Raw genomic sequence first — 25,837 nt, 5'->3', positions numbered from 1 at the left:
CTGGAGCCAACACATTGGTGTCGTCGCTTTCGTCGTTCACTTCACAGACCCCCGGGGCGGAACGGGGAGGGGGAGTCGCAGCGATGGGACCGAGAGGTTCCATCGCTGCGATTTGGGAGATCTCTTAGGCGAGGCGCCCTTGGTTGATGCTTTAATCCGAAGCGTGTTTTCGCTCTCAAAACTCGATGAATTAGCCCAAAAAGCGGTAAGAAGCTTAATAATTCATTAACGTACGCCCACCGCCTCGGAAGCAGTGATCCGTTAAGAGATTACAAGAAAACGGATTAACTTCTCCCAACGAGTTAACTTATTAACACGACGGCTTGCCGCCCTCCTCCTCCTCTCCCCGATACACCTCGGTCAGAATTACACAGGAGGCTGCTACAAAAACGAAATCTAACCATGCTGCCTTTTTTCATCATCATCATCAGCAGCACCAGCTATTGTTTTATCCACTGCTGGATGAAGGGCCTCCTTTCCTTCAATGTCACCGTATCTCACGTTCCGGTGAGACCACGATCCCTCCGACCCTCGCGCAACGATCTGATCTCATTGGTCCGTCTTGATCGTGCCTGGGCGCGAGTTCTCTCCTCTGCTCTTTGGTTCTTTCGGCAAAGTCACGTAGGTATAAAATATTAAATAAATTAAATCACGACGTTTTCGGCGCACACACAAGTGCCCGTCATCAGGTGGAACAACCACGGCAATAAGCGGGCAAGAGGAGGCTGCTGGCAGCAAGAGGCTATATACAAGTAAGAGAGGGGGGAGGGGGAGCCAGGGAGGAGAGATAGAGGGGGTGGGGGTGTGGGGTAGGGGGAATGGGAGAGTAAAGCACAATTCTCTCCTTTTTTGTTTGCATTATGACTGCAGGTATTGTGGTCTATGCAAACATGACTCCTTGTAAAAAGGTGTCAGTTTTGTTGCCAGATAGAAGGGTAAAAAAACAATTATCACAATTCTCTCCTTTGACTGAGATTCGGCCACCAGTCCTCGTCCATCGGCCATGACGCCCCTTCTCATGACGCCCTCCTGCCTAGTCCCACTTGACTCTCAAGTCAATAATTGCCAATTCCCCCTTTTGCGTTTGTCCCCTGGAACCAACGTGCACTTCCCTTTCTGTCTCTCGGTGTCATTCCGAGCTTGTGTCCGCCGCTTCTGTCGTAAGCGGTGGGGCGAGAGTACGGGGACAGTGGCCATGGGGCTAAAGATGCAGGGCACACGGAGCAGCCAACCCCACGGAGCAATTGAACTTCTGGCACAGAAGGTGTAAGAAGTCTATGGGTCTCACGTTACATTTGCCAATGTGTGGGTTTCTATGTGTAGGGGTGTTACGGGAGGGCGAACAAACACACCAGGGGTGGTTATGCCCGCACGCGGAAGGATGCTTACATCCACGTCCGCATCGGTTAGCCCTGGGGGGCTGTAACGGCGCTGTGATCCCCCACGGCCCCACCCCTCGGGGGGGAGTTGCTATATAAGGCGGTGAGCCGGTGGGCTCGGGGTTCAGTGTTTAGCTTAAACCAGTGAAGAGTGAAGACCGGCTAGACAGGCCCTGGGACTCCCCTGGATCGCCGTTCTTCTAAGGACCGACCAGGGCAAGCCAGTGGCGTGGCCCCGAGAGCCCAGAGCCGATGCTCTTGTAAGAGCCGGTCTGGTGACTAAGGGTGCCGTGATCCCAGCTTGGCCAGAGCTGGATCAGCTAGTCTCCCCTAGCTCTCGAGTGGAGGACCTCGGAGTAGGCTAGCCGGGTTAGAGACAATGGGGTCTCCTTGTTAGACGGGTGAAGGGGCCGTTACCCCTTCGAGTGTGTATACATTGGCCTGTGCTGAGTGAAACGTTATAATAAATAAGTGTGCCTCCGAATACGTCGTCCACGTCTCATTGAACCGACTACATATGTATACCTATTTAAAGTGCATGGGCCTCTACGAAAGTTGTACGGCTCTCCACGTGAACCTGTATGGGTCTCTGTGGAAGTACGCGGAGCACGCGAGAGTATGGCTCTGCATGTAAGTGGGCAGCTCTCCGTGTAAGGACGGCGAATGTGACTGGAGAAGGGGCGCTGCGTGGAGACGTCAAATCTTAGCGGCCGACCTCGAGGGGGCAATGGCTTTCTCCCGGGGAGATGTCGAGGACTTTGCGACGGATTTGCCGGGACAGACGCCTCTTACACGCGGCCGCGAAGGAAGGTGCAAAAAGGAATCGCGCCCGGCTCCCCTCGGGGTCAAACGGGCGAAGCAGCGAGCGTTGTTTTCCCGCCCCGGCGCGATGCGCCACGTTCGGCAAACCGATCGATATCGGCGTGCTGGTTTAACGGTTCTTGTTGTTCCTCCTCCTCCTCTCCTCCCGGCGCGTGCCCCCGGATCAATCGCCTTCACCCGGCGCCGTGCCGGCCTCCATCTCCCGTTTTCCCTGCGCTTCCATCGCAATCCGTGACCTCGCGCGGTTAACGGAGTCGCGGGTGACCAACGTGGGAGAATCGTCAGCAAGGCGACCCACTGCGTCTCCATCATCATCGCCAGCAACCATGGTCAATCCACTGCTGGTGAAAGGCCTCCCCTAGCCCGCCGCCTCCTCCATTTAAACAAGGTCACCCTCGTTTAAACGGAGGAGGCGTTTTTATTAGCTTATTGCGCGTGCATCATCGTGTGACGGCGGCGATGACGATGGCAAGGAGGAGGGTGCGAGGAAGACTCGGGGAGGGGAGGAGAGGGAGACAGGGATGGGAGGGACGGGGGGAGGTAATGAGGGGAGGGCGGTGCGGCACTCACGGCGAGGTGATGCAAGAGCAGATCGATGAGCGCGACGATCTTGTTGCTGTACAGGACGTAGTGGCAGTTGTCGGCGCAGTCGCGGCACGCCAGGCAGTAGGCGTTCGCCGCCAGGCACAGCGACCTGGGGGTGACGGCGAAATAAACGTGTGCGGTCACTCCCCCCACTTCTCCCCCCGCACCACCCCCCGCGAACAAAAAGGATGAAAAATCACGCGCATTAATGGATTTCGTGATGCTTTCCGACGCACGTTTGTCCCGCGGAGTATTTTACGCTCGTGTTCTTTTTTTTTTATGAATGCGAAATACCCACGACGGATCAGAAACAACAATGGAAAGTGTGATAAGGTCGAACAAAAAGTGTGCATAGGAAGTGCGGAGGATTACACTGGGAGACGGAAGGAATAACGCGTGAATCAGAGAACGAACGCAGGGCAAAAGCATCGCATTGTTCAGGAAAGTAAGCGGGCTCGGGCAGAGCGCACCACGGCCCGCGGAGACGACCAGCCGAGAGCGACGGAGCGGCAGCAGCCAAGGGAGAGGAAACGCGTGCGACGGCGTACGTCCGCCGCGGAGACGGAGTGGCGGAAGCTCGCTCGCTCGCCGCTGGACGGATCGTTACGCCGCGCAATCGCGGGAGACGGGCGGCGGCTCGGGGGAGGCCTTCGTCCGGCGTACGGACGGGCCGAGTCGTTAAGACGATCTCGTTGATGTCAAGATAAAAATAAAAGACGTCTTTCTTCTCGCCGTCACGGCACTCAATGTGTCCCGGTCTGCCGGGAGCCCGAGGAGGACGTTCATCTGCTAAGTGCCACTATCCCCGATCGAAGGGGTTTTGCGCGGTGACAAATGAAGAGTAAGAAATTAAGGCGAAGGAAATTTAATTATTCTTTGCCCCGGTGACACACTTTCACGGGAGCTTAAAAGAGGAAGGGGTGACCCCGCGCACATGCACAGAGGCGCGCACGGAGACCTCGGTTCCCGTACACATGTACGTACGTATAATATCATACGATGTATTGACTGTGATGACGATATTTATTTTTTCGTCACAATCTAGCGCGGCGTCGTTGTGGCACTCCGGTGATGTCCCTGCGACGGCACCGTGGCAATATTCACAAAAGTCAACGAAGCGATGCCACCGGTGTGCCGTTACGACGCTCTCGGCGGCACACATTGCAGCGGCTTTAGTTGCCATTTACACAGAAGCTTCAAACAAATCGGGTCATGCGGGCCAACGCGTACAATGGCCCCGGTCCTATGACGTCCTCCCAACGGCTCCCACAACCCCGTTGTCGCGTCAGCTACAAACTCAATGCTCATCAAGATCCACCACGGACTCGCCCACGCCTACCTCTCTCCACCGTCATCGCATTATTCTACTCTGCTCACTCTCCGCTCTGAGCAACCAAAGGCCCATGAAAGTCAATACCCTTAGTCGACCTTTGCTCGATGGGAGGGCACTCCTCCTCTGCTGCTGCTGTCCCCCATGCTCTACCGGAATTCCCTTGCTCTGGTTGTCTGCATTTCTCAAGATCCTTGCCCATTCGAAGTCCGGGCTGAAAAGGTTTTCTCTCGGCTGCACGCGACCCGTTCACAAAGTGCCAGCGCTTGCACCGAAGCGTCGTCTCCATCCCTGTCTGCGGCCCTCATGGAGTGGACGACGCGGCAGGCAGCCCGTGGCCCGAGTTGAGTGCGTGTGTCACATGGGAGCTGCTCACTTTCTGTGTTGCATATTCTATGAAACAGATGATAAGCTTGGCTGACAGCCGGCACGCACACAGACACTTACCCTTACAAACAACGCCACAGGTTTGAGACAGAGACAATGATCCTCCGTGTATCTCCATATATATAAAAGGCAAAGTTATGAATATGTGTGCGTGTTCTAAATGTTTAGCGTACTTCCCGACATGCAACAAACTTGAAATTTGCCATGTGGGTACTTTGCATACTGTACACCATACAAAAATTATAAAAACATATTTTTATATTTTTTTGTTGGGGGGGGGGGGAGCTCAATAATGCATATTTTTTTTTGCACGGCAAGTGAGCTGTGACATCAAATCTGTCATGTGACCCGCGCACGTGGAAGCGTAAAGCATTGTAGTGTAGCGGTTAGCGCGCCGTGCTACGAACCCGGCGACCCGAGTTCGATTCCCGCTCACGGCCACCACCGGTGACGATTATTTGAACCGCTCCTGGGCCTCCCCTAGGTCGACTCAGCCTCAAGCGAGCAACTGGTGTGGTGTGTGAACATCGCCACTGGGGAGACAAAGGCGGCCGGGCGTGGTGAATCCAAGTCCCGTGCGAAGCCGGGTAGTAAAGCTAGTCTCTATACATCGCGTTAGGGCTGTAAGCGACCAGCCAGAAACACTCCTGGCCACCGTATTCTATCCCGGGTGCTGATGTTCACGATACCCGTCAACCCATACGCTTCACCTGTATTCTTGTCCAGGGAAATTGAGTTTTCAGGTCCATACGGCGTACGGACGTTTCAATACGGGCTACATTTTCTGTCTATTTGTTTGTGTTTCTCCCCTGCGATGGAACTTTGTAGGCTGAACTTTGTGATTTTTAAGGGGCACGGGGTGACCAATAAAGTCTGAACTGGTCTGTAATAAGGTAGGCACTGATAAGCGGTTGACGGGTATGTGTTCACACATCACACTGCTTATTTAAGACTGAGTTGACCTAGGCGAGGTCCAGCACTGGTTCAGATGAGCAATACTTATGCTGGATGTGAGCGAGAATTCAACTGGATTTGGCTCAGTTCAAAAGCGCAGTACGTTTGCCAATATTTTCCCACTTCCCTGACATACACACACACACACTGAGAACACACACACACACTTCACAGCCCATACACAAATGACAAACACACACAGCCCCAGTGCATACACACTCACACACAGCCCATAAACATTCACACACACACACGGACACGCGTTCGGCAATCAACCCGACCGACAAATGGACTTGGAGGTGCGATTGGATAATTTGATGATCGCACAAAAGCACTCACTCACTCCAACCCACCCAGCCACCCGGCACAACCACTATCACCATCGCCACCGCTACATCCCAAACGACCGGCGCCTCCACCACCAGCACAACCACCAGCATCCGCCACCCCTGAAACGAAGTGTGGGGGAGGGGGCGGGGGGGGCGCGGTTTTGTCTCGAGGTGCCTCTCCCAACATGGAAAACTAATCAGCCCTAATGAAAGCCACATCCAATTAGTGCAGAGTCTCTTTACTTATTTACCACGTCGTTCCCCGCACTCCCCTCCCGGCGTTTTGTCCGTCCCACCGCACGCTCTCCGCTTCGCGAACTTACAGTCCTGTGGCTTTTTAGCCACGGGACACAAAACACCACGGCCCTTATTATCGTTCAAGGCTTGGCATCTTGCTCAGACGCACGTTTCCAAAACGCTGCGGGTTAATTAAAATATCCGGCCGAGAGCTCTCCTCCCTCCTCCGGACTCAACGATAGCGCCTTCACCGACTCCACCGCCCCAACCGGCCCTGGTGGAGGGGGGAGGTAGGACAGGGATGAGCTGCCACCCCCCCCCCCCCCCCGCTAAAGTTTTATAATCAAATCAAAAACGTTGGCCTTTGAAATTGAGCACAATTAAGATGAAGCGACGGGGCCTCTCCTCCGCGTACACACGGGGAGTGAGAGCCAGAGACTGAATGCTGCACGATAGACAATATGGGATCATCCCACTACTCGTTCTGTTTAGCGTTTAACATTTGTTTAAAGTTTAACATTGACTGTGTCACGCCCCCGCCTCACCCCCCTGCCTCCCCCCCCCCCTTTAATCAAGGTCACGCTACACGGCCAGGACTGGTCCCTTCCATTACCCCCCCTCCCCCCCACAACTGCTACCCCCCCCCACCCCACCACCATCCCCCATTGGGTCGCCATCCACTTTGTGGGCACTACAAAGACAATTCAATTTGCCGTCTCGCCCGCTGCCGAGCGAGTGAGAGCGTGAGCGAGCGAGCGACAGAGAGAGCGAGAGAGAGAGTGAGCGAGAGTGAGAGGGCGAGAGAGAGAGAGGGCGAGAGTGAGAGCGAGAGAGTGAGCGAGAGTGAGAGGGCGAGAGAGCGAGCGAGAGAGAGAGCGAGAGAGCGAGTGAGAGCGAGAGAGTGAGCGAGAGTGAGAGGGCGAGAGAGCGAGCGAGAGTGAGAGAGAGCGAGTGAGAGCGTGAGCGAGCGAGCGACAGAGAGAGCGAGAGAGCGAGCGAGAGTGAGAGAAAGCGAGAGAGCGAGAGGGCGCGAGAGAGCGAGCGAGAGTGAGAGAGAGCGCCAGCGAGCTGGGGGTGAGTGGGGCTGGCGAGCAGCCCTCCCCTTATTGCACATTAGTGCGCATTAATCTCTGTCAGCCGTCAGCGCCCAGGGATTCATCATCGGACGCACGCGTGCCCTCGCTGCTTTTCCCTTAATCACGCTGCGAGCGAGCGGAAATCCTCGGAAGCGCCCGGTACCATCCCCCCCCTCCGCTTCTATCGTCAGAATTTTTGTCGCGAGTTTCTCTCCGCGCGGCGGGCATGAGGTTTGAACGGAACGGAGGTTTTCGTTGGGTGGCGAAGTTTGGTTTGTTTGATGTACCGCGGTTGTTTCATCGCCGTGATTTTTTTGCTGTTTTGTCAAGCCAAGTGTCGATTCTAATCGACGGACGGGATCGTGCACTTTAGCCGAGTGCTGGGGACCTCGTGGTGGAAAGCTCGCGAGTTCAAGTCCTGGTCAAGGTCAACTTGGCTGTCATCGTCATCTTTAGCATCATCGTGATGTACTGTACTCACCATTATCATCAACATTTAATTTTTAAAAATCAAAGTTATCATCACCATCATTCATTCTTTATCATCACTGTTCCTGATCATCACCATCGTAATTTTTTCAAGGTTTTTTCAAAGATACCAAAGATAAAGATCCCCTAAATAGCCATATAGACTGCTTGAGAAAGATCTGACATTGAGAACCCACGAAGTTTAGCAATGCACGCAAGGGGGTGATGTGGACAGCACTGGTGTTTACATACTGAACCAGGCACTAACTTATTGCCGAATCAACTTGGGGGAGGCTCAGAAGCGGGTAAGATATTTACCACTTTGTTAACCACGAATTGAACTCGGGTCCTGCAGAGCGTAGCGCGATGCTCTAACCAATACGCCACTGCTCCTCACTTGCAAGACGCCAACCACCACCATCGCAATCACGATCACCGTCCTTGTGTCTGTGTCAAGAAGTAGGACAGACTTAAGACCCAGCAGAGGACCATGATATTTCCATCGCCTTACGAGGACCGCGGGTGCAGGCGATGAGCTGGTGAAATAACGGATGGCAACGCTGGGACGACAGGCGGTCGCGAATCGCAACGCGCAATGAAACCAGCGGACGAGAGAGCCGGTCGGAATCCGCGGATTTCTACCGCCCCGGCTCATGTGGGAAAATAACTGTGATGCGGGGTCCGTGAGTGGTGGGGCCACCAGACACCAGAGCCTCACTCAACCCCGCACAGCTGATGCCCGACCGACCGCCCGCCTGCCCTCCCTCCCGCCCGCCCGCCGAACCCGCTCGCTCGCCTGCCCACTCGCTCGCTTACCCACGCGACGTCCACACCCTACCAGCTTGAACAATTAAATCAGCGGGTCTTCAACGCCCACACTCTTCTACTCGGCCCCCATGAGGACGCCTGAGGGGCAGAGACCGCCAGTGCACTCTGGGGTGTTGGCCTTGCGGCCTTGCCCTTAACGCTAAAACCCTCCGCTCATTGGCAGTCGGTCAGTCACCTCCGTATCACTCTTCTACCGCTATTGCCATGGTTTACTGTTCAAAGGAACTTGACTCACCGATTCCTGCACCCACGTTGAGGACTCGGTCTACGAGACTGACTGTTTAACCTAATCCACGCAGTGTCCAACCACCACCACACTTGCTGGTCAGCACAAACAACACACTCACCAACCCGCCCGCTCACCACACTGAAAGGCCACCACCACCTTCACTTCTCGTTCTGCCATCATCCTCGTCGATCTTCCCCAAGCTCTCACAATATCCTGGCTCGATTCAAAGAAACGCGCGTCAACTCGTCATCCGTAACACCCTGGAGAGCGCTGTTGGGTCACCGGCCGCTTGGCATTGTGGGGGCCTTCAGGGGCCTGAGCCCTGCAAAAGCGAGACTTACAAAGAACGAGGCGAGAGCCTCTGCATAGCTCAGCTTCGCACGGCGAGACAGAGACGTTATTTCTCTCTCACTCTGCGATAAGAGATATCTTGCGCTCGCCCGCCCGCCTGCCCGCGTGTACAGAAACTGCAACAGTGTCCGTTATGGTTATTTCTGTCAAACTTTTTTTTTCCAAAAAAACTTTTTTAAAAAAAAACGTCTTCTTCTTCCGCGGCTCATCTCGGCAAGCCTCCCGCATGGAACGTGGCCGCGGGCAGTACGCGCATCGATTCGCTCCACCACAAACACGAATATATATATAATACATAACCCAGCGCTGCGGACACAACGGCAATACGAGGATGGGGGAGGAAGCGTAAAGACACATTTTTTTTTTACAAAGGCCTCACTGAGCAAAGCAGCTCTTTGTCATTTGGAATGACCTGGCCATTCCAGATGATAGCGCAACCAAGTGGTTTATCATCACGTTTCGAGCAGCAGCCAAACACATCCGAACGCACGTTCATTCTAATTGTGGAGGGAAAAACCGGAGGACCTGGAGAAAAATCCGCGGAGAGAGAGACACGCAAACTCCAAATATACAGGCGGCATGAGGGTTGGACAGGTAAGGCCCACTGGGCTATATAGCTCTTTTTTCAGAAGCGACCTGGCCACAAATGATTGCTCAACTAAGGGGCTTGTCACATGTATATTTATCGCAGCCAAATATTCTAAATGCATGTTTCTAAATGTAGAGGGAAAAACCGGAGGAGCCGGAGAAAAATCCACAAAACCACGCGAAGAGAGATACGCAAACTCCAAATATACAGCCGGCATCAGGGTCAGGATCGAACTCACGACCTCCTGTATACCAAGCGAGATAGTTAACATCTCCTAGCCACCGTGATGATGATGAGAGAGAGAGAGAGACACGCAAACTACAAATATACAGCAGGCGTCAGGGTCGGGATTGAACCCACGACCTCCTGTATACCAGGCGAGGTAGTTAACATCTCCTAGCCACTGTGATGATGATGAGAGAGAGAGAGACACGCAAACTCCAAATATACAGCCGCGTCAGGGTCGGGATCGAACCCACGACCCCCTGTATACCAGGCGAGGTAGTTAACATCTCACCACCAAAGGTGGGGTCAGGGGGGCGGGGGGGTTACACAGCCAAAGTTTGGAACTTTGGGGGCGGGGGGGACCCCCAGTGGTGACTACCTACATCACAGACAGGACTGTGGAGTTTACGCCCCCCCCCCCCCGTCGCACCAGGGACAGCTCCACTGGGCCACAGCTGTTGGACGCTGTGCCCTACTTCAGAGTTTGCGCCGTCAGCATAATCAGCATGCGCGGGTGACTCTTCGTCATATCTAAAACATCTAAACACTTTGGGGGTGTCTGGACACCCTGGAGGGTTGTGGAGGTGGGGGGGGGGGTGGGGGGGGCACTTGGTAGAAGCGTCAAACGGGTGACGAGAGAGAGAGAGAGAACGCAAGAGGCCCCAAGCAGTGGCAAGGCTCCAACAACACGGTAGAGGTGCATCCCTGCAACTGCTTGCTCACGCCACTGCTGGCGCACTTGACTCGAGGGAGCTCGAGGCAGGCCGTCTCGTGGGTGTTTGGCCTCCTCCTCCATGCAGGCCAGGCCTACCGTGGAAGAGTACTGGAGTACCCACACTCTACCCCACCACGTACGAACGGCCAAGTCGACCGACTCGCTGCGGTGCAACCGTTCATTCTGCTGCGGGGCGGGGTGGTGGGGGTGGGTTCCGATTTAAGAAACCCGCACCATCGTCTCAAACTGCCGCGCAAGGAAACATCGACCTGTGGGGACGCCGATTCCAAGCGCGCGGCATCCTCGCCCCCCAACAGAACACAAAAAAAAACATCTCTAAAATGTACCGCTCAGTTTGACTGCCTCCCAGGCGCGGAGGAGAGTGTCTTGCATTCCTTCACGCTAGCAGGAGTTGCTCATCGGTGGCGGTGGCGGTGGAGGTGGCGGTGCAGCCCGGGCGCGGCACGGCGCGGGCGGGCCATGCCGACGCCGCCGCCGCCGACGCCGCAGTTCGCGTTTCAGGATGTTTGCACAGGGATGACAGAGGCACGGCCGCCGCGACATCGTGGGCGCCAGCAGCCGTCTCTCTCTCTCTCTCGGCGCAGCGACGCGACTTTTTCTCTCAAGCCCCCCCCCACCCCACCCCCCCCATCTCCCCTCTCTCCAATCTCAACACCAACTCTCACCGCCGTCCCCTTCCCCCCTCCCTCCCTCCCTCCTCCCCCTCCCGCCGCTACTGCTACTCCGCTTCTCGTCATTTTTTCTCTTTTCTTTTTAAATCCTGTTCCCAAGCGGTGAGGCGGCGGTGGCGGTGGACCTGAGAGTTTTTTTTGCCCTGTCAGTTTTTTGTTTCTCTGTATGGACAAAAACATGCGCGGGTCTAGCGACCAGCCCCCCCCCCCCCCCCCCCCCCACACCGGGCAAATAAGCAACGGCGCAGCTGAACGCAAACAAGAAATAGTTTGCTTTCTTTAGAGGGTCGTGCGCGATTTATATTTTCGAATTCGACTTGAGGGTGAAACACAACGGGCTCGTGGTGGCGGGCCGGCGCAAACAAATTGGAATCTCATCACCGCCTCCGTCATGAACGCCGCCTCATTACGAGGGTGGGCTGATGTTTCAGGCAACGGCCACGCGAGTGAGTTTGTGTGCGAATGGGCGCTTGGGCGCCGAGGTTCGCGTGAGCGTGCGCGTGCCAGTCATCCCGGTCAGCAACGGCCAATCATCTCAGTCAGTCAACCCATGGCACCTGGGTCTACCCCGTGACCTCCTGCCAGTGGGTGTTCGACACTTCACGTTGCCTTAGAGTGCACATAGCCTGGCACAAGTGCCGTGGTGGAGCAGCTGTTTGCACACTGCGGCTAACTCCAGCGGCGGTGATAACCCGGTACTGGGCCTCCCCTTAAGTCGACTCGGCCTTAAGTGAGTAGTTGATGCGGTGTGTAAGGACAAGGCGATCCGGGGTGGTGTATAGCCACGCCGCCCCCTAATGCGCTGTGCCGACATCGGTAGCCGGTCAGTGGTGGCTACGCACACGGCCTAAAGTCCAGGCCTGTGGAGGTGGGTGGATCATAAGAATGTCACGTAGGTTAAAAGAAAACAACTAAATTAATAAATCACGACGTTTCGGAGGCAACACAAGCTTCCGTCTTCAGGTGAAACCGTCACAGCAAAATTGCTGTATCAAGTAAAGACAAGTCCCAAGAGGCACGACCTTATATACTAGTTAAGGGGGGAGGAGCCAGGATGGGCCGCGAGAGAGGAGTTGTTGTTGTGAGATGGTTAGTACGGCTGCTGGAACTGAGCCTTTGTAACGTAGATGGCAGAAGTAGATAAGCAAGCTAGGATTAAGCCGCCTTTTGTTTTTGCTGATTCAGAAATTTTGCTGTGACGGTTTCACCTGAAGACGGAAGCTTGTGTTGCCTCCGAAACGTCGTGATTTATTAATTTGTTTTCTTTTAACCTACGTGACTTTACCGGAAAAAACCCAAAGAGTATGAATCCTTGCAGTCATGAAAGCTTAAAATCTAGAATGTTGGACAACTCCCTTCCCCTGGCTCACAGCACACGCGTAACTCCATCGATTCCATCTGTACGGGGAGAAAGTAACCCTCCCTCTCGTGGGTTGTCACCCGGTGCTCCGGTTTCCTCCGACGTGTATGAACACTCGTTCATTGGCCGATAGCACCTTCACATACAGAGGACTGTAGAGTCTGAGCAATTGCTGGACGCGCCGGGTCACCGCGTGGCTGCTGCCGCTGCCTTTCCCCCGCTTGGTCTGCGGTTCCTCCTCCTACTCCTCCGAGTCGTCCTCTCTGCTCGAGAGCGAGGAGCGAACGCTATGCAGTGGCAAGTTGCCGTCGTCATTATTATTACTGTTGTTGATAGGCATCCGCGCACAGCACTGGCGATGTGCACGCACGCGTCCCGCGCGGAGAGGGCACGCTTCCCGCGTGGAGAGCGCAAGCGCTCGGCGAAAAACGCTCGCGCGCCGGTAGAGATGCAGCAATATATCTCGACTACAAACAAAATAATTACAATCCCATCAGAAGGAAAATTTGACCTCGTGATCAAAGCATAAAGCAGGTGGACCCCGAGACATCAAGCGCTCGCTTTCATCTCCCACATTGTGGCTTGTTGTCGTTTTGCCGCTCGCCGTTGTTACCGCTGCCGCTGCTGCTGTTGACGATAATTCTTCTGTTGCCGCTTTGCTTAGCTTTTTTTCACTCTACGCAATTTCTCGCAAAGCACCCTGGCGGCAATTTGCGAGCGCCCCGTCGATGATCGCCGGTAATTTCGTGAAATATTTAAAGTGAGCAACGGGCTCGGAGCCGCAGCCAGCACCCAGCCGCCCCCCCTCCCCCTCCCGGTGTTCCCCACCTTCCAGCCCTGGGCCTACACCGGCGGTACGAGTCGCTCCACGCAGATGCTATTCGTGGCGCAGAGCGCGTGGTCTATGTGTCCCCCCGTGTGTGTGGCTAAAACGCAGAAAATTGGCACTGTGGTGTGTGCAGTTCGGTGCATCTGTCAATCATCTCAGTGAGTCAACCCATGGCAACCGGGTTTCTACTGTGACGTACTGCCAGCGGGCCTTCGACATTTCACGCAGCCTCAAAATGCACCCGGCCCGGCGCAAGCGCGGTAGTCACGTCATCGGCACTTAGTGGTGAACGGCGATCATTTTTGTTGTTGTTGTGTGAGCGTTTGTGATGGGGAGCAGCAGCGGAGTGGTAAGCGCTGCACTACGAACCCCGCAAACCCGAGTTCCTATTCCCACTCACGGCCAATAACAGTGGCAAATATGCAAACGGGTCCTGGGCCTCCCCTAGGTCGACTCAGCCCGGCAGGGTGTGATACAAAGGTGGCCAGAAGTGGTGAAGGCCAAGCCGCCACCTTGTGTGTAGCGCTGGCCTTCATAGATGCTCGCAAGCAGCACTTGCCCAAAACAACAGCCTGTGAAAGGCTACTAGGGGAATCTTAGTGTTGTGGTTGAACGCGTGAATGCGTTATGCTGCGTCCGTCCGTCCGCCTGCCTGCACGTCTGTCGGTCTGTAGCAGGGAGCCACTGCAACTCCCGCAAGCACGGTCGAACTTGTGTGCCTATAAAGGACTTGGCCGAAAGAAACACTGGAAAAAATTAATCACAGTGTTACCCAAAAGACTTGGGGAGACGTAGACCAGCGCTAAAAGGATGAGCGGCAAGAGCAGCGGCGTCTCCTCTCTCCTTCACCTCGTTTGCCGTCACCGCTAATGAAATACTTGCGAGGAGGCTCGCGAACACAAAGATCCCTCAAAACAAACCGTTGGGGCAAGTGATGTCCGTGAGCACCTGTTAAGGCGAGCACTGCGCGGGAGGGGTTGGTGTGACCGCCGCCGCCGCCGCCGCGTCCGACCGAGGGGAGATCCAGGACCGGTTCAAATGATCGCCACCGTCATTGGCAGGAATCTAACTTGGGCTGTCGGGTTCGTAGCGCAGCATGCTGACCGCACGACCGCTCCCTATGCAACAAACACAAAGATCGCCCGCATAGCCTGAACAGACTGTTGGGGCACGTGCTGTTCGCGAGCACCTGTGAAGGCCGGCACGGCACACAACATGGTGGGTGGCCAGCACTATGCCCGGCCGCCTTTGTCTCCCCAGTGGCGATGTTTACATACCACACCAGGTACTAATTTTAGACTGCGTCGACCTATAGAAGGTCCAGGAGCGGTTGAGATAATCGTCACCGGTGTTGGCCGTGAGCGTGAATCCAACTCGGGTTGCCGGGTTCGTAGCGCAGCGTGCTAACCGCGACACTACTGCCGCCCTTACGCACACAAAACCTGCGTAAAATTCATATAGCACAGGACACTAACCACTAGGCAACTCCAGCTCGCACACACCCACACACCCGCATGCACGGACGCAAGCACACACGCGCGTCGAGATTAGCGGCCGTAAGCCAAATCCGCAACGGATTAGCGGGCCCGTTTAATCCGACCGACGTTGCGGTGGCTGGGCCGTGCCGCGAGCGAGACACATGGTGGCTCATTTATTAGCTTCGACTGCGCACGGTGGGGGGGGGTCGGGGTCGGTGGGGGCAGAAAAAAACACGGTGCTCAAAAGGTGCACAGCGGTTTTTAACAACTGCGGAAAACTTTCGCGCAAAACTATAATCGATAATTGCTCGCGCAGGAAGCACCGTGGCGAGTCTGATGACTGCGTGATTGTGAGTTTTCGCTTCGTGCGGCGGGAGGAAACCCCTGGAGGAGCCTCCCAGCATACGGGAGAGAACCGTCGGACGTCATGCAGAACAAAACGCGGCCCGACCGCGGAACGCTGCACCAGAGGCGCTGCGGTGCGCGCTGATTGACGGCACCGCGATGAGTACCGACAGAGAGTAGCGCTGGCCGGAGGGAGCGGGGGGGGGGGGGGCGGGGGGGGGTGATGATTTAGATGGACGCAGAAGACCACGCAGAAGCGCGGAGCGGCAGCGTGCTTGGAATGACACCGAGAGGGCAGGAAGAGGAACGCAGCTCGCTACCTTCCCACAAAACCTACCTACTCCACCCACATACCCACCTACCTGGCTACCTTCTCAACAAAAAACAAAGATTCCCCGTATAGCCTTAACAGACTGTAGGGGCAAGTGCTGTTAGCAAGCACCTATGAAGGCCGGAACGGTACACGAGGGGGTGGGTGGCCAGCACCACGCCCGACCGCCTTTGTCTCCCTAGTGGCAATGTTTACACACCGCACCAGGTACTCGTTTGAGGCTGAGTCGACCTAGGGGAGGCCCAGGACCGGTTCAGATAATCGTCACTGGAGTTGGCTGTGAGCGGGAATCGAACCCGGGTCGCCGGGTTCATAGTGCAGTGCGCTAACCGCTGCACTACCACTCCCCACCTTCTCAACACACACATACCCACCAACCTTCCTAAACTCTCCCCCCCTTTCCTGTGCACTCATTTACCCGGCCGGCTAATCACCCACCCATCTCATCTTCCTTCCTACCGAAACGCATACCTGTCCGGCGAAAATTCAAGATTCAAAGAGCAGGTTGAAAAGATCAGCACGACAAATGCCAACCGATCCACAGAAATCAACGGCACACTGCGCTGATATTGTGCAACACATGACAGCGGTAACGTGCGGAGCGCTGGGGAGGGGGGTGACGGCATAAAGTTGGGAGTCCGTGATGGAATGGGGGGACGTGTTGGGGGGGTTGGGCACAACAGTCACGGGGAATCCACGCTCTCCGATGGCGACTGCATCGCCGGATTGTCAAGAAATGACGATGGCGGGGGGAGGCGTTCACCCAGAAGTGGATTGACTGCAGCTGAAAGCGATGAATGATCGGTTAAGAATATGATCGGTTAAGAATATGATCGGTTAAGATGCCACGTGGCGATGGCAGGGCTCCGATGTGTTTTCGGGATATACCGTAAGTTCCTGCGGAGGCTCCCGGCGCAAAACGTTCGGGACGTAGCACAGCGCACATCTCGCGGTGACGGCCCCATGGGCACGTCGTCGTCGGCCGGCAACTCCAACCCAGCAAGGTAAACGTGCCACGTGCGCGTGTGGCGGTGGCAACGCGTCAAAGGAAGAACGGAATCGCAAAGACCCAAACGTGTGCGTTGGTTTGTGGGGAGGGGACGACGGTGGCCCGCGGTCGGAGGAATGGGGGCGAGGCCGCTGTATTAATCTGAGCCAGCCCATTGCCACGTGCGGCATAGCAGCAGCGGCAGGGCGAGTGTAACAGATGGCTATGTTGGTGGGGATTAACCCTCACTAAGCCCGGAGATCAGGCAGGCATTCCCTCTCCGCCCCAGCGATGGATGCTCGAGCGACGCGTGAAGAGGCTCGCGAAGGGGGGTTCAGAGCCGGCGACGAGCCCCCAAAAGGCCAAACGGAGTTCCCGCCGCTCTCACAACGAGCGCCGCTCTCACAACGAGCGCCGCTCTCACAACGAGCGTCGCTCTCACAACGAGCGTCGCTCTCACAACGAGCGTCGCTCTCACAACGAGCGCCGCTCTCACAACGAGCGCCGCTCGCTCGCACCCCGACCTGCAGAGCCAGCGGCGGAATTGCCACGCTCCTGCGGCGGAGGGGCGGTTTCTCGGCAGCCCAGCCACTGTTAACTTTCCGCACAAAGCGGTATCTATTTTATCGACCCCCGGACGGACGATGGACTGCGGCAATCAAACCCCCCCGCCGCCCCCGTGCGCGTTAACGAGGTAAGACGAAGAGATACACAGTGCTATGCTGTGTAGTCACCGAGCATTCACTGGAGGAATGTGGAATTTCCCATCACCGTCTGATGAACGTACAGACCCTCACGCTCTCGGGGGGGGGGGGGTCTGGACACCCCCGAACATTTTTAGATGTGGCCGACAGACACCAACCACAATTCCAGACTGCACCTTTGCCTTTACATGTGCATGCACATCATGCTCATGGTACAGTTTGGCTAAAGGAGCGAACGAGACCGCTGCCCTCAATTCTTCAATGCTTCCCTCTCCTGACCCTCGTCACCCCCCCCCAGCACTCCCCCTCAACTCCCATTCTACCCCAGTGTACTTCCTTCACTGTGGTGATGCGTGCGGTTGCATTGGGATGCTGTACGTATTGACACCGTCCGAAAAAAGACGAAAATGGTTCGATTCTTGGCCAGAATCGGGTGGCCCTCCAATTGCTATCACGTGAAATGGAACTGTGCCTTGGGGGCCAGAAGGGCCGATTTCTCTGCCTGCGCGAGAGCGGGAGACACACACACACACGGGGAAAGGTGAGAGGGGGAGGGGAGGTGGGGGGAATTATACGGAGGCACAATATTTACCGTGGCCTGCGAGTGCCGCCCGCGTCTCATCTCTGCGGACGCACGCCAGCTCACCCGCATCCCCCAGGGCAGCGGCGCGCCCCGAATCTCGCCGAGCGCTAATCCCATTCAAGAGACACGACCCCCACGCCCCCCAAACGACAACGAAGGCACTGGCGGTGCCGCTGCCTCCACCGCCAACGTCACCACCGACACTGCCACCACCACCGCCGCCACCACCGCCGCCGCCACCGCAGACCGCCACCACCACCGTCACAAACCGCCACCACCACCGTCGCCACCACTACCACCATCATCGTGCACTCTGCATGGAATCCAGCAACCTTTGCTCAACTCATGGGCATGAAGCTACGTCCATAACAGTAGCTCATTTTGTACTCTTAGGTTTTTTTCGGTAAAGTCACGTAGGTAAAAAATGTAATTAAAAATGACTAAAAGTAATAATAGAAATATAATAAAATAATAAATCACGACGTTTCGTGATTTATTATTTTATTTCTATTATTACTTTTAGTAATTTTAAATTGTATTTCTTAACTACGTGACTTTACCGAAAAAACCTAAGAGTATGAACCCTTGCAGTCACGAAAGCTTCAAATCTAGAATTAAGCTCATTTTGTATTCAAAACCTAGCCTGGGCTTCCTCCGGAGCGGTGGTTCCCAACCATTATGAAGCCACGGAGCAGTCTGAACCCGAAGATCAATGTCTCGCGAATCGCAGCGCAGGAAAAAGAAATGCGTTGCGAAGAAACTCGCCGAGCTCTGCAACGGTTCCACGGAACGCTTCCTACGGCCTCGCGGACCAAGGCTCGAGGTCGACTCTAAACACGAAAATACCCTCACCCCCACATTGTAAAATACCAGCTTATTTTCTATCACGTTGCGTCTTGTAATCCGGCGTGTAGCCTTCGTTACCGTCACAGCCGCTTCCACCATTATTACACGTGTGACCAGATTTGTATTACTTTATTAGCACTTTCCCCATGACTGTATTCTCCAGGATTGCTCGACACACATTTCTTCCCCAGCGTCCATTCAACATATTTTGTAACTTTATATTTTACACCTATGTCTCCCTCCGGCTTTCCCACGACGCTGCATTTTCCTGCGTCCTTGATTTACAGAGCGTCCTCATAATCCAGAGAATTCGGTGTTCGGCACCGTGCGGTCACAAAAAAATCTCGGCACTGGTGGAACGGTTAGCGCCACTGAGCGGGCGTGCGTGGCCTCGGCCACACCACTCCCAACTCACCCCCCTCCCTCAACCTCCTCCCCGGAATTCCGCGGAAGCCCTTAATAGCCGCTCGCTAACAGCACTTCTCGTGACAGGCTGTAACGCTAAACGAGGGATCGCTGTCTTTGTCTCTGGAGTGACCGCTAACGCCGAGGTCCTCTCCTGAGCGACCGCCTGGGGCGCGTCCGTCGTAAGCCGCGGCCGCAGTCGGCAAGTTGCAGGGTGCGGCGGCGCGAGGCCCGAGATGCCCACGACTCGCCTCCCTACCCCCCCCCGAGCAATTGAACAGATCGTCAATTCCATGAATCGGTTCCTTCCTCGTCTCACTTCTTCCGTATCGTTTCAATTTTTGTTGACCCTCCCATGTGTAGACCCTCGTCCGCTTCGCGAGCCTAGTTTGAAATATCCGTCGGCTGTTAATCATTCCGCTGCTGGCTGAAGGCCTCCCCAAGCGAGTTGGCGAGTAATTTGCGCGTCGCTTCCACAAATCGTGAACGGTCGGTTATTTGCGCGCGCGCTTTCGACACGAGCGTAACAGTCGGGTTTCAGCGTCGTGCGTCTACGAGTTTGACTCGCCGAGACGAGAGAGGTTTGGATTGTTTCGGCTCGAGTGCTTCCTTCAACTCTTTTTCGTCAGGAAGCTGTTGCTGTTGCGACAAATAAAGACAACGGACTGAAGGCCGACCGGTACTTGCAGTGGTGGTGCGAGGTTTAGGGACCCCAAGCAAATCAAGGACCCACAAATTCATGGGATGCAAGCAAATATCCGCTTGGAAATTCTAAAGAGAAAAAATTATTCTAATAGTGTAACATTATTCGATTCAATGTAAGGTGTTTAAACAGTTAAAATTTTTGATTTAAAGCTTTCGTGACTGCAGGGATTCATATTCTTGGTTCTTTCGGTAAAGTCACGTAGAAGGGAAATAATAAAATAACAAAAATAAAACAATACAAATTCTCACGACGTTTCGACTGCAACACAAGCAATCCACATCAGGTGTGAAACATTTTCTTGCTGTGGATTTCACACCTGATGATGATTGCTTGTTTTGCAGTCGAAACGTCGTTATTGTTTTATATTTTTATTATTTTATTATTTCCCTTCTACGTGACTTTACCAAAAGAACCAAGAATATAGTTTTTTTTATTTGACCAGGTAAGGCCCACTGAACTAAATAGCTGTTTTTCAGAAGAGACCTGGCCACCAATGAGAGCTCAACAAAGTGGCTCATCATCACATGGAAATATACAGCAGCCAAATACTCTAATACGCATGCTTCTAAATGAAACATGCGTATTAGGAAAAACCGGAGGAGCCGGATAAAAATTCACGTGAGCACGGGGAGAGAGACATGCAAACTCCAACTATACAGCAGACATCAGGGTCGGGATCGAACCCACGACCTCCTGTATACCAGGCGAGGTAGTTAACATCTCGCCACTGTGGCGAGATGTTTAATTGTACTTTTGTAAGCTAAACTAATGACAGCACTTTCAACAATTTTGATACGCAGCAAAGCGTTACGGGTTTGATGCGCGCGGATTGTTTTTTGAGATGAACGGGGGTCCCATCGTTTAGATGCAGCGGTCTTGCCAATCACATGTGGTCATCCTGCAGCATCTGATTAACAAGCCTGGCTCTGCTGATGATACCCAGACTGTCGAATCCGCTCCAGAGTTTTCCCCATTAAACAAATACTGCTGCTGGATTACATTGGTCTGGAAAGACAACGGGCTACTGGCCGAGAAAATATGTTTAATTTTAATGTCGAGAGACAAAACAGTGTTCTGATTATATTTCATTTTGCATTAAGCAGCTTGCATTATAACGTCTGTGGTCACGTGATGTACCCAAGCAATAACTTCTGTTTAGGCTCACCAGTCTCCTACAAAAACATAAAACAACCACATTTCTTTCGAGCCCGTCATCTCTTCGCCGTACTTCCGCAGATTTCCCTCCGAGCCCCTGGCTTTTATCAGATTGATCCGTTTTCTCGCGGAATGGCAGATGCGCGCGTATTTTGTAACGGGCGGACGATACCCGTCGTTTAGGGGAAAGCAGATCCGCGGTGACATCTGCCACGGCGGTCTGGCTCCCTGCGCGGTGCTGGCGCTCTCGCGCCCAGCCGCCCAACAGCCATATCCGAGTTCGACGCGGGCACGGCTGTACGGCGACTCCCCCGTTTATCGAGATCGAACCGGCCGTTTGAAATGTGAAGGTTTTAGTGCGATTTTATCACGAATAATGACCTCACCTTTGAAACATTGGCACGCATTTATTAAATGAAATCCCACCTTGCCGCCCTCTGCCCACCCAGCGGTATGAATGAGCGCCACCGCAGTTAGGTAGGTCACGTGTGGTGCTCGCGTTCCGAGTGTGGCCAATTGCGGCTGTCAAGTGCAAGCCCAAAAACCTTTTTTGCCGTGACGCTGGCCACTCGGGGTTCGCCGCACGGAGCTCCCGGTCATTCTCGGCGCAGTGTCGCGATCACAATTTGCAACGCTACCGATGAGAAAAGACTCGGAGAGCCAGATGGTCAGATAACGTGAGGTCAGAGCCGAGGAGGTCAGGCGTCAACTTTGCCGCAGCTGTGCGATCGAGCAATGTGGTGGCATCAATAGTAGCCAGCAGTGATAACATCTCGACCTTTGATTGTTTTGCCGCCAGGTCTCAATTGCAAAAGGGATATTTTGTCACGGGAGCCCCTCGCCACGACTTGCACATAAAGCGATCGGCGTTCTGCGGTGCGTGCGGCGTTCCTCGCATTCGATCTGCCTGGCTGCCCGTCGCTCCTGGATCCACGCCGTGGCAGTGGCCTGGGCCTCGAGACCCCCACCACAACCACCACCACCCCCGTGGCCCGTGCAAGCCGCCGAGCCGGGAGGAAAGCGCTGTTGGCGAGCGAGGCGAGCGGCGGAGGCCGGTGCGGTACGCTCGCGGCGAGGAGCTGAACCCGTGCGACCGGGACGGTAGCGCAGTGCGGGGAAACTACCGTGCGACGATGGACGACGATGAATAAATAACCTTGCTTAATAAGCGTCAACCAGATCAGCCCCCCCCCCCCCCCCGCCGCCACTCAGATGCCTCCTCCTGGTGGTGATGGTGGGGGACGGGGGTGTCTGAAGAGCCGGGGAGCTGTCCTCGCTAATGCATTACACCAAAGGTGGCCTGGACATGAACAACAAAGCAATCTCCTGCACGTGCGGGCAAGTGAGTGAGTCAGCGAGCGAGCGAGCGAGTGAGCGGGCAGGCGAGTGAACGAATGCAACAACGAGAGGCGCCCGAGGCAAAGAAAGCAAGATGATGATAATAAAAATAAAAATAACGAGGAAGAGGAACGCGACAATGATGCTAAGAGTAATAATATTACTAAAGGATGGAGGGGAGCAGCAGGAAATAAAGAGAGCCGCTCTCGTAGGTAATCTAGCGCTCCACCTTTGATCTCGTAATAAATGACGCTCTCCGTGGGGGGCGGCCAGGGGCCTCTGTGAATCGCGAGCGGGAGGGTGGGTGGGTGGGGGTGAGGGGGACAGCCCCTCCGTGCCCGCCCCGCCGCCTCGTTGTGCGGGCGACGCGGGCTGCGGTGACAAGTGCTCTCTCGGCGCTCCCCCGGTTCCGCACCGAGAGGGTCGCCAGGACAGGAGCGAGGCCGCCCGCATCATCTTCATCCTCGTCCCTTCATTTCTCTCTTTCTCTCGAGTTCTTTGTGTGTGCGCACGCGTGTGTGCGCGCGAGGAGCGGTGGCGCTGTGATTAGCGCACTACGCTACGGACCCGGTGGCCCCAGTTGGATTCCCACTCACGGCCAACATCGGTGATATGTGAAAAGGCCCTGGGCCTCAAATAGGTCGATTCAGCCTTAAAATTTAGTACGAGGTGCCACGTACAAAACGTCAGCACCGGGAAGACAAAGGCGGCCGGGCGTGGCTCTGGCCACACCACCCCCATAGGCCTTCATTGGTGCTTGCCCCCGTTATCTCTTAGGCTGAAAAGGGGGGAATCTATGTCTGTGTATTTTGCGAGGGTATACAGGGAGCACATTTCACGTGCGAGGTGTGCACATGTGCGGTGGGCGATCGAAAGCTTTCTGAGAGTGACACCGTGCAGCACAAAACGTGTTCCATCAAACGCAATGGCAGGCCGCTCGCGAAACACCGTCTCCGACGTGCTAATCACGGGAGCGCAAGGCGGCGATGCCGAGGATGAACGCGTTTCGAAAGACAATTCACGAGGGCGAGTACAAAGAGGAGCCGCGGAGCGGCGGCGCGCTACGAACTTGGATTGCCCGGCACACGGCGAACGTCGGTGGGCGAGCGATACCGCAAGCAAGCGGCAAGCACACCCAACCGTCGTCGGTAGCCCGCTCTGGCCAGCGTGGTAAAGTGCGAGCAAACAATCACCGTGGCCGAGACGGCAAAGGTAGGCTTTCACGCAACAGTGAATTGACAAAAGGCCTGCAACTTTTTTGTTGTTGATATATACACGATACGCAATTACAGCCGCATGTGTCAATCCTGCTGCTGCACGTGGGCATCTGCACGCCTCGTCAATCCTGGGGATTGTTTGACCGTACATCACCTTGCTGGTCAGTGCGGGTCGCTAAGGGCGGGGGGGGGGGGAGGGGGCTGGGGCGCGCGCCCACAACCGGTTCAGGTTTCACTCGCCACCGATGTCAACCGTGGCTGGGATTGGAGCCCGGGAAAGGACGAGTGAGTGGACGAACGAACGGACGAGTGAGTGGGCGCGCGCACATCGAGAGCGGGCGCAATTATGTTTCCGTTGCCTCCGCGCGTGTCTTCGGCGACGAAACAATACACCGGGGAGGAGGCTCCGCCGAGTGCAGTGGTTACCCGGATTTGCCTCTCCCCCCCACCCCCTTCCCAAGCCGCCCGCAGCCACGAAGGCTCCAACGCACGGCTTCCCACCACCACCGCCAGTTCGGAATCGGACACTCGCTTTGGCGAAAAAATCTGGCTCTCCTTTCGAGCGGTGGAATCAATGGAGAGGGGAAGGGGGGGGGGGGTGGTGGGGGAGGGGGGTTGTGGGTAGTGGGGTGGGGGAGGGAAGAAGAATCCCCCCAAAACGTGGGAGCTACCGATGGCGACGGAGCACCGGCCGGCACGGGGCGACGCGAAACATCGCCATTCTTAGCCCCCCCAATAATTGGCCAACGTCATCACCAGCCATGATCCGTCCCGTCCACTGCTGCATTAAGGCCATCCCCAAGAGCCCCATCCATCTCTCACAGCCTCAAGAAGTTAGAATCCATCACAAGAGCCCCCCCCCCCCCGATTCGGCAGCGCAACGCGGCCTTTCTAAATGAAACTACACGTGGGGGGGGGGGGCGCCACTCAGCTTTCCGCCATCACCACCTTCGAAGGGAGTCGGCGGTGGCGTTGGGCACGTGCGGTTGAGTCGCCCGCCCCCCGACTCGGCCGTGGCCTCGGTGGGGCACAGTTGTGCACGACGGAGAGACGGGAGAGGTACGGGTTGCATAGTGGCGGGCGTGCCGGCGAGGGAGGCGGTGGGCCACGAGACACTGGCAGCAGTGTGGCCCCACGAGCTCGTTGCGAGCGATCAAAACGCGCGGCTGCCTCTTCGTGTGCCGCCGTCTGATGCGACGCGCCCACGCAGCTGCTTGTGCGACGCGTGAGGGTCTGCACTTCACGCGCTTACGAGCTCGGTGCGGGCGCACGTGCATATGCGCGCGCGCGCGCATGCAAGTTTGCGTCTGGGTGCGTGTGCTTGTGTGCGCAAGAGGATGTGTGTGTGTGTCTTTGTGTGTGTGTGTCTTTGTGCGTGTGTATCTGTCAAAGACTGTGTGGGGAGCGGTGGTGTAGCGGTTCGCGCGCCGTGCTACGAATCCCGGCGACCCGAGTTCAATTCCCGCTCACGACCAACGCCAGTGACCATTATCTGAACCGGTCCTGGGGCTCCCGGAGGTCGACTCAGCCTTAAATGAGTACCTGGTGTGATGTGTAAACATCGCGTGGTGCTGGCCACCCACCCCCTCGTGTGCCGTGCCAGCCTTCATCGCTCGCTGATAGCACTTGCCCCAACAGTCTGTTAAGGCTATACGGGTGATCTTTGTCTTTGTCTTTTTGTATAATTGTAGAAGCGGTGGCGCAGTGGTTAGCATGCTGCCCCCCGAACCTGGTGACCCGAGTTCAATTCCCGGCCATGGCTCACATGAGTGCCCTACACCTCCAATGGGACTGGGTCGACTCGGCTGTCAGTACTTGTTGCGGTGTGTAAAACACGATACACCGGGAGACAAAGGTGGCAGAACACGATGCGAGGCACACTACCCTTGGTGCGCCATGTCGACCTTCATAGGTGCTTGCCGACAGTATGACCCCCCCCCCCACCCACCCCCCCCCCCCGGCTGTATAGTCTATACGGGGGATCTCCGCCTTTGTGTGCGTGCTGCAGAGTGGTGGTGCAGCGGTTTCGCACGGTTCAATTGCTCACCACTGCCACGTGGTTTCCAAAGCGATCCGTAGCCACCCATAAGGTCATCATCGTTATCAGCCACGAGACATTTGAATGAAGGCTTTCCCAAGCCCTCTCCATCTCTCGCTGGTCTCACAACATAAGGGGCCCATCCAGCTGCTGAGCCCAAGCGCTGATCTCACCGCCCCACATCCGCGGTGGATTTTAGTCTCGGGCACCGTTCCCTCCTTTGGCTGCCGTTCCGTCGTGAGTCTCGGCCCAAACATAAACACATTCCTCCTGCGGAGGGAGCTGGTAGGAACGTTGGGTTGCTCGGTCAATGGCCAG

General features: G+C 55.6%; 1 protein-coding gene across 1 annotated transcript in view; it reads right to left on the bottom strand.

Annotated features, from left to right (window-relative positions):
* The window catches only part of LOC133355251 (S phase cyclin A-associated protein in the endoplasmic reticulum-like), a 227,935-nt gene that overhangs the window by 31,155 nt on the left and 170,943 nt on the right, over positions 1 to 25,837 (bottom strand). Inside the window, 1 exon segment of the mRNA XM_061572635.1 lies at positions 2,772 to 2,895. Coding sequence (XP_061428619.1) covers positions 2,772 to 2,895 — 124 coding nt within the window.

The sequence above is a fragment of the Lethenteron reissneri genome, chromosome 50 (genome assembly GCF_015708825.2).
Source record: "Lethenteron reissneri isolate LAM-NWPU_2019-01 chromosome 50, ASM1570882v1, whole genome shotgun sequence".
NCBI lineage: Eukaryota > Metazoa > Chordata > Hyperoartia > Petromyzontiformes > Petromyzontidae > Lethenteron > Lethenteron reissneri.
The sequence above is the reverse complement of the archived record's forward strand: the minus strand, read 5'-3'. Positions and strand labels throughout refer to the sequence as shown.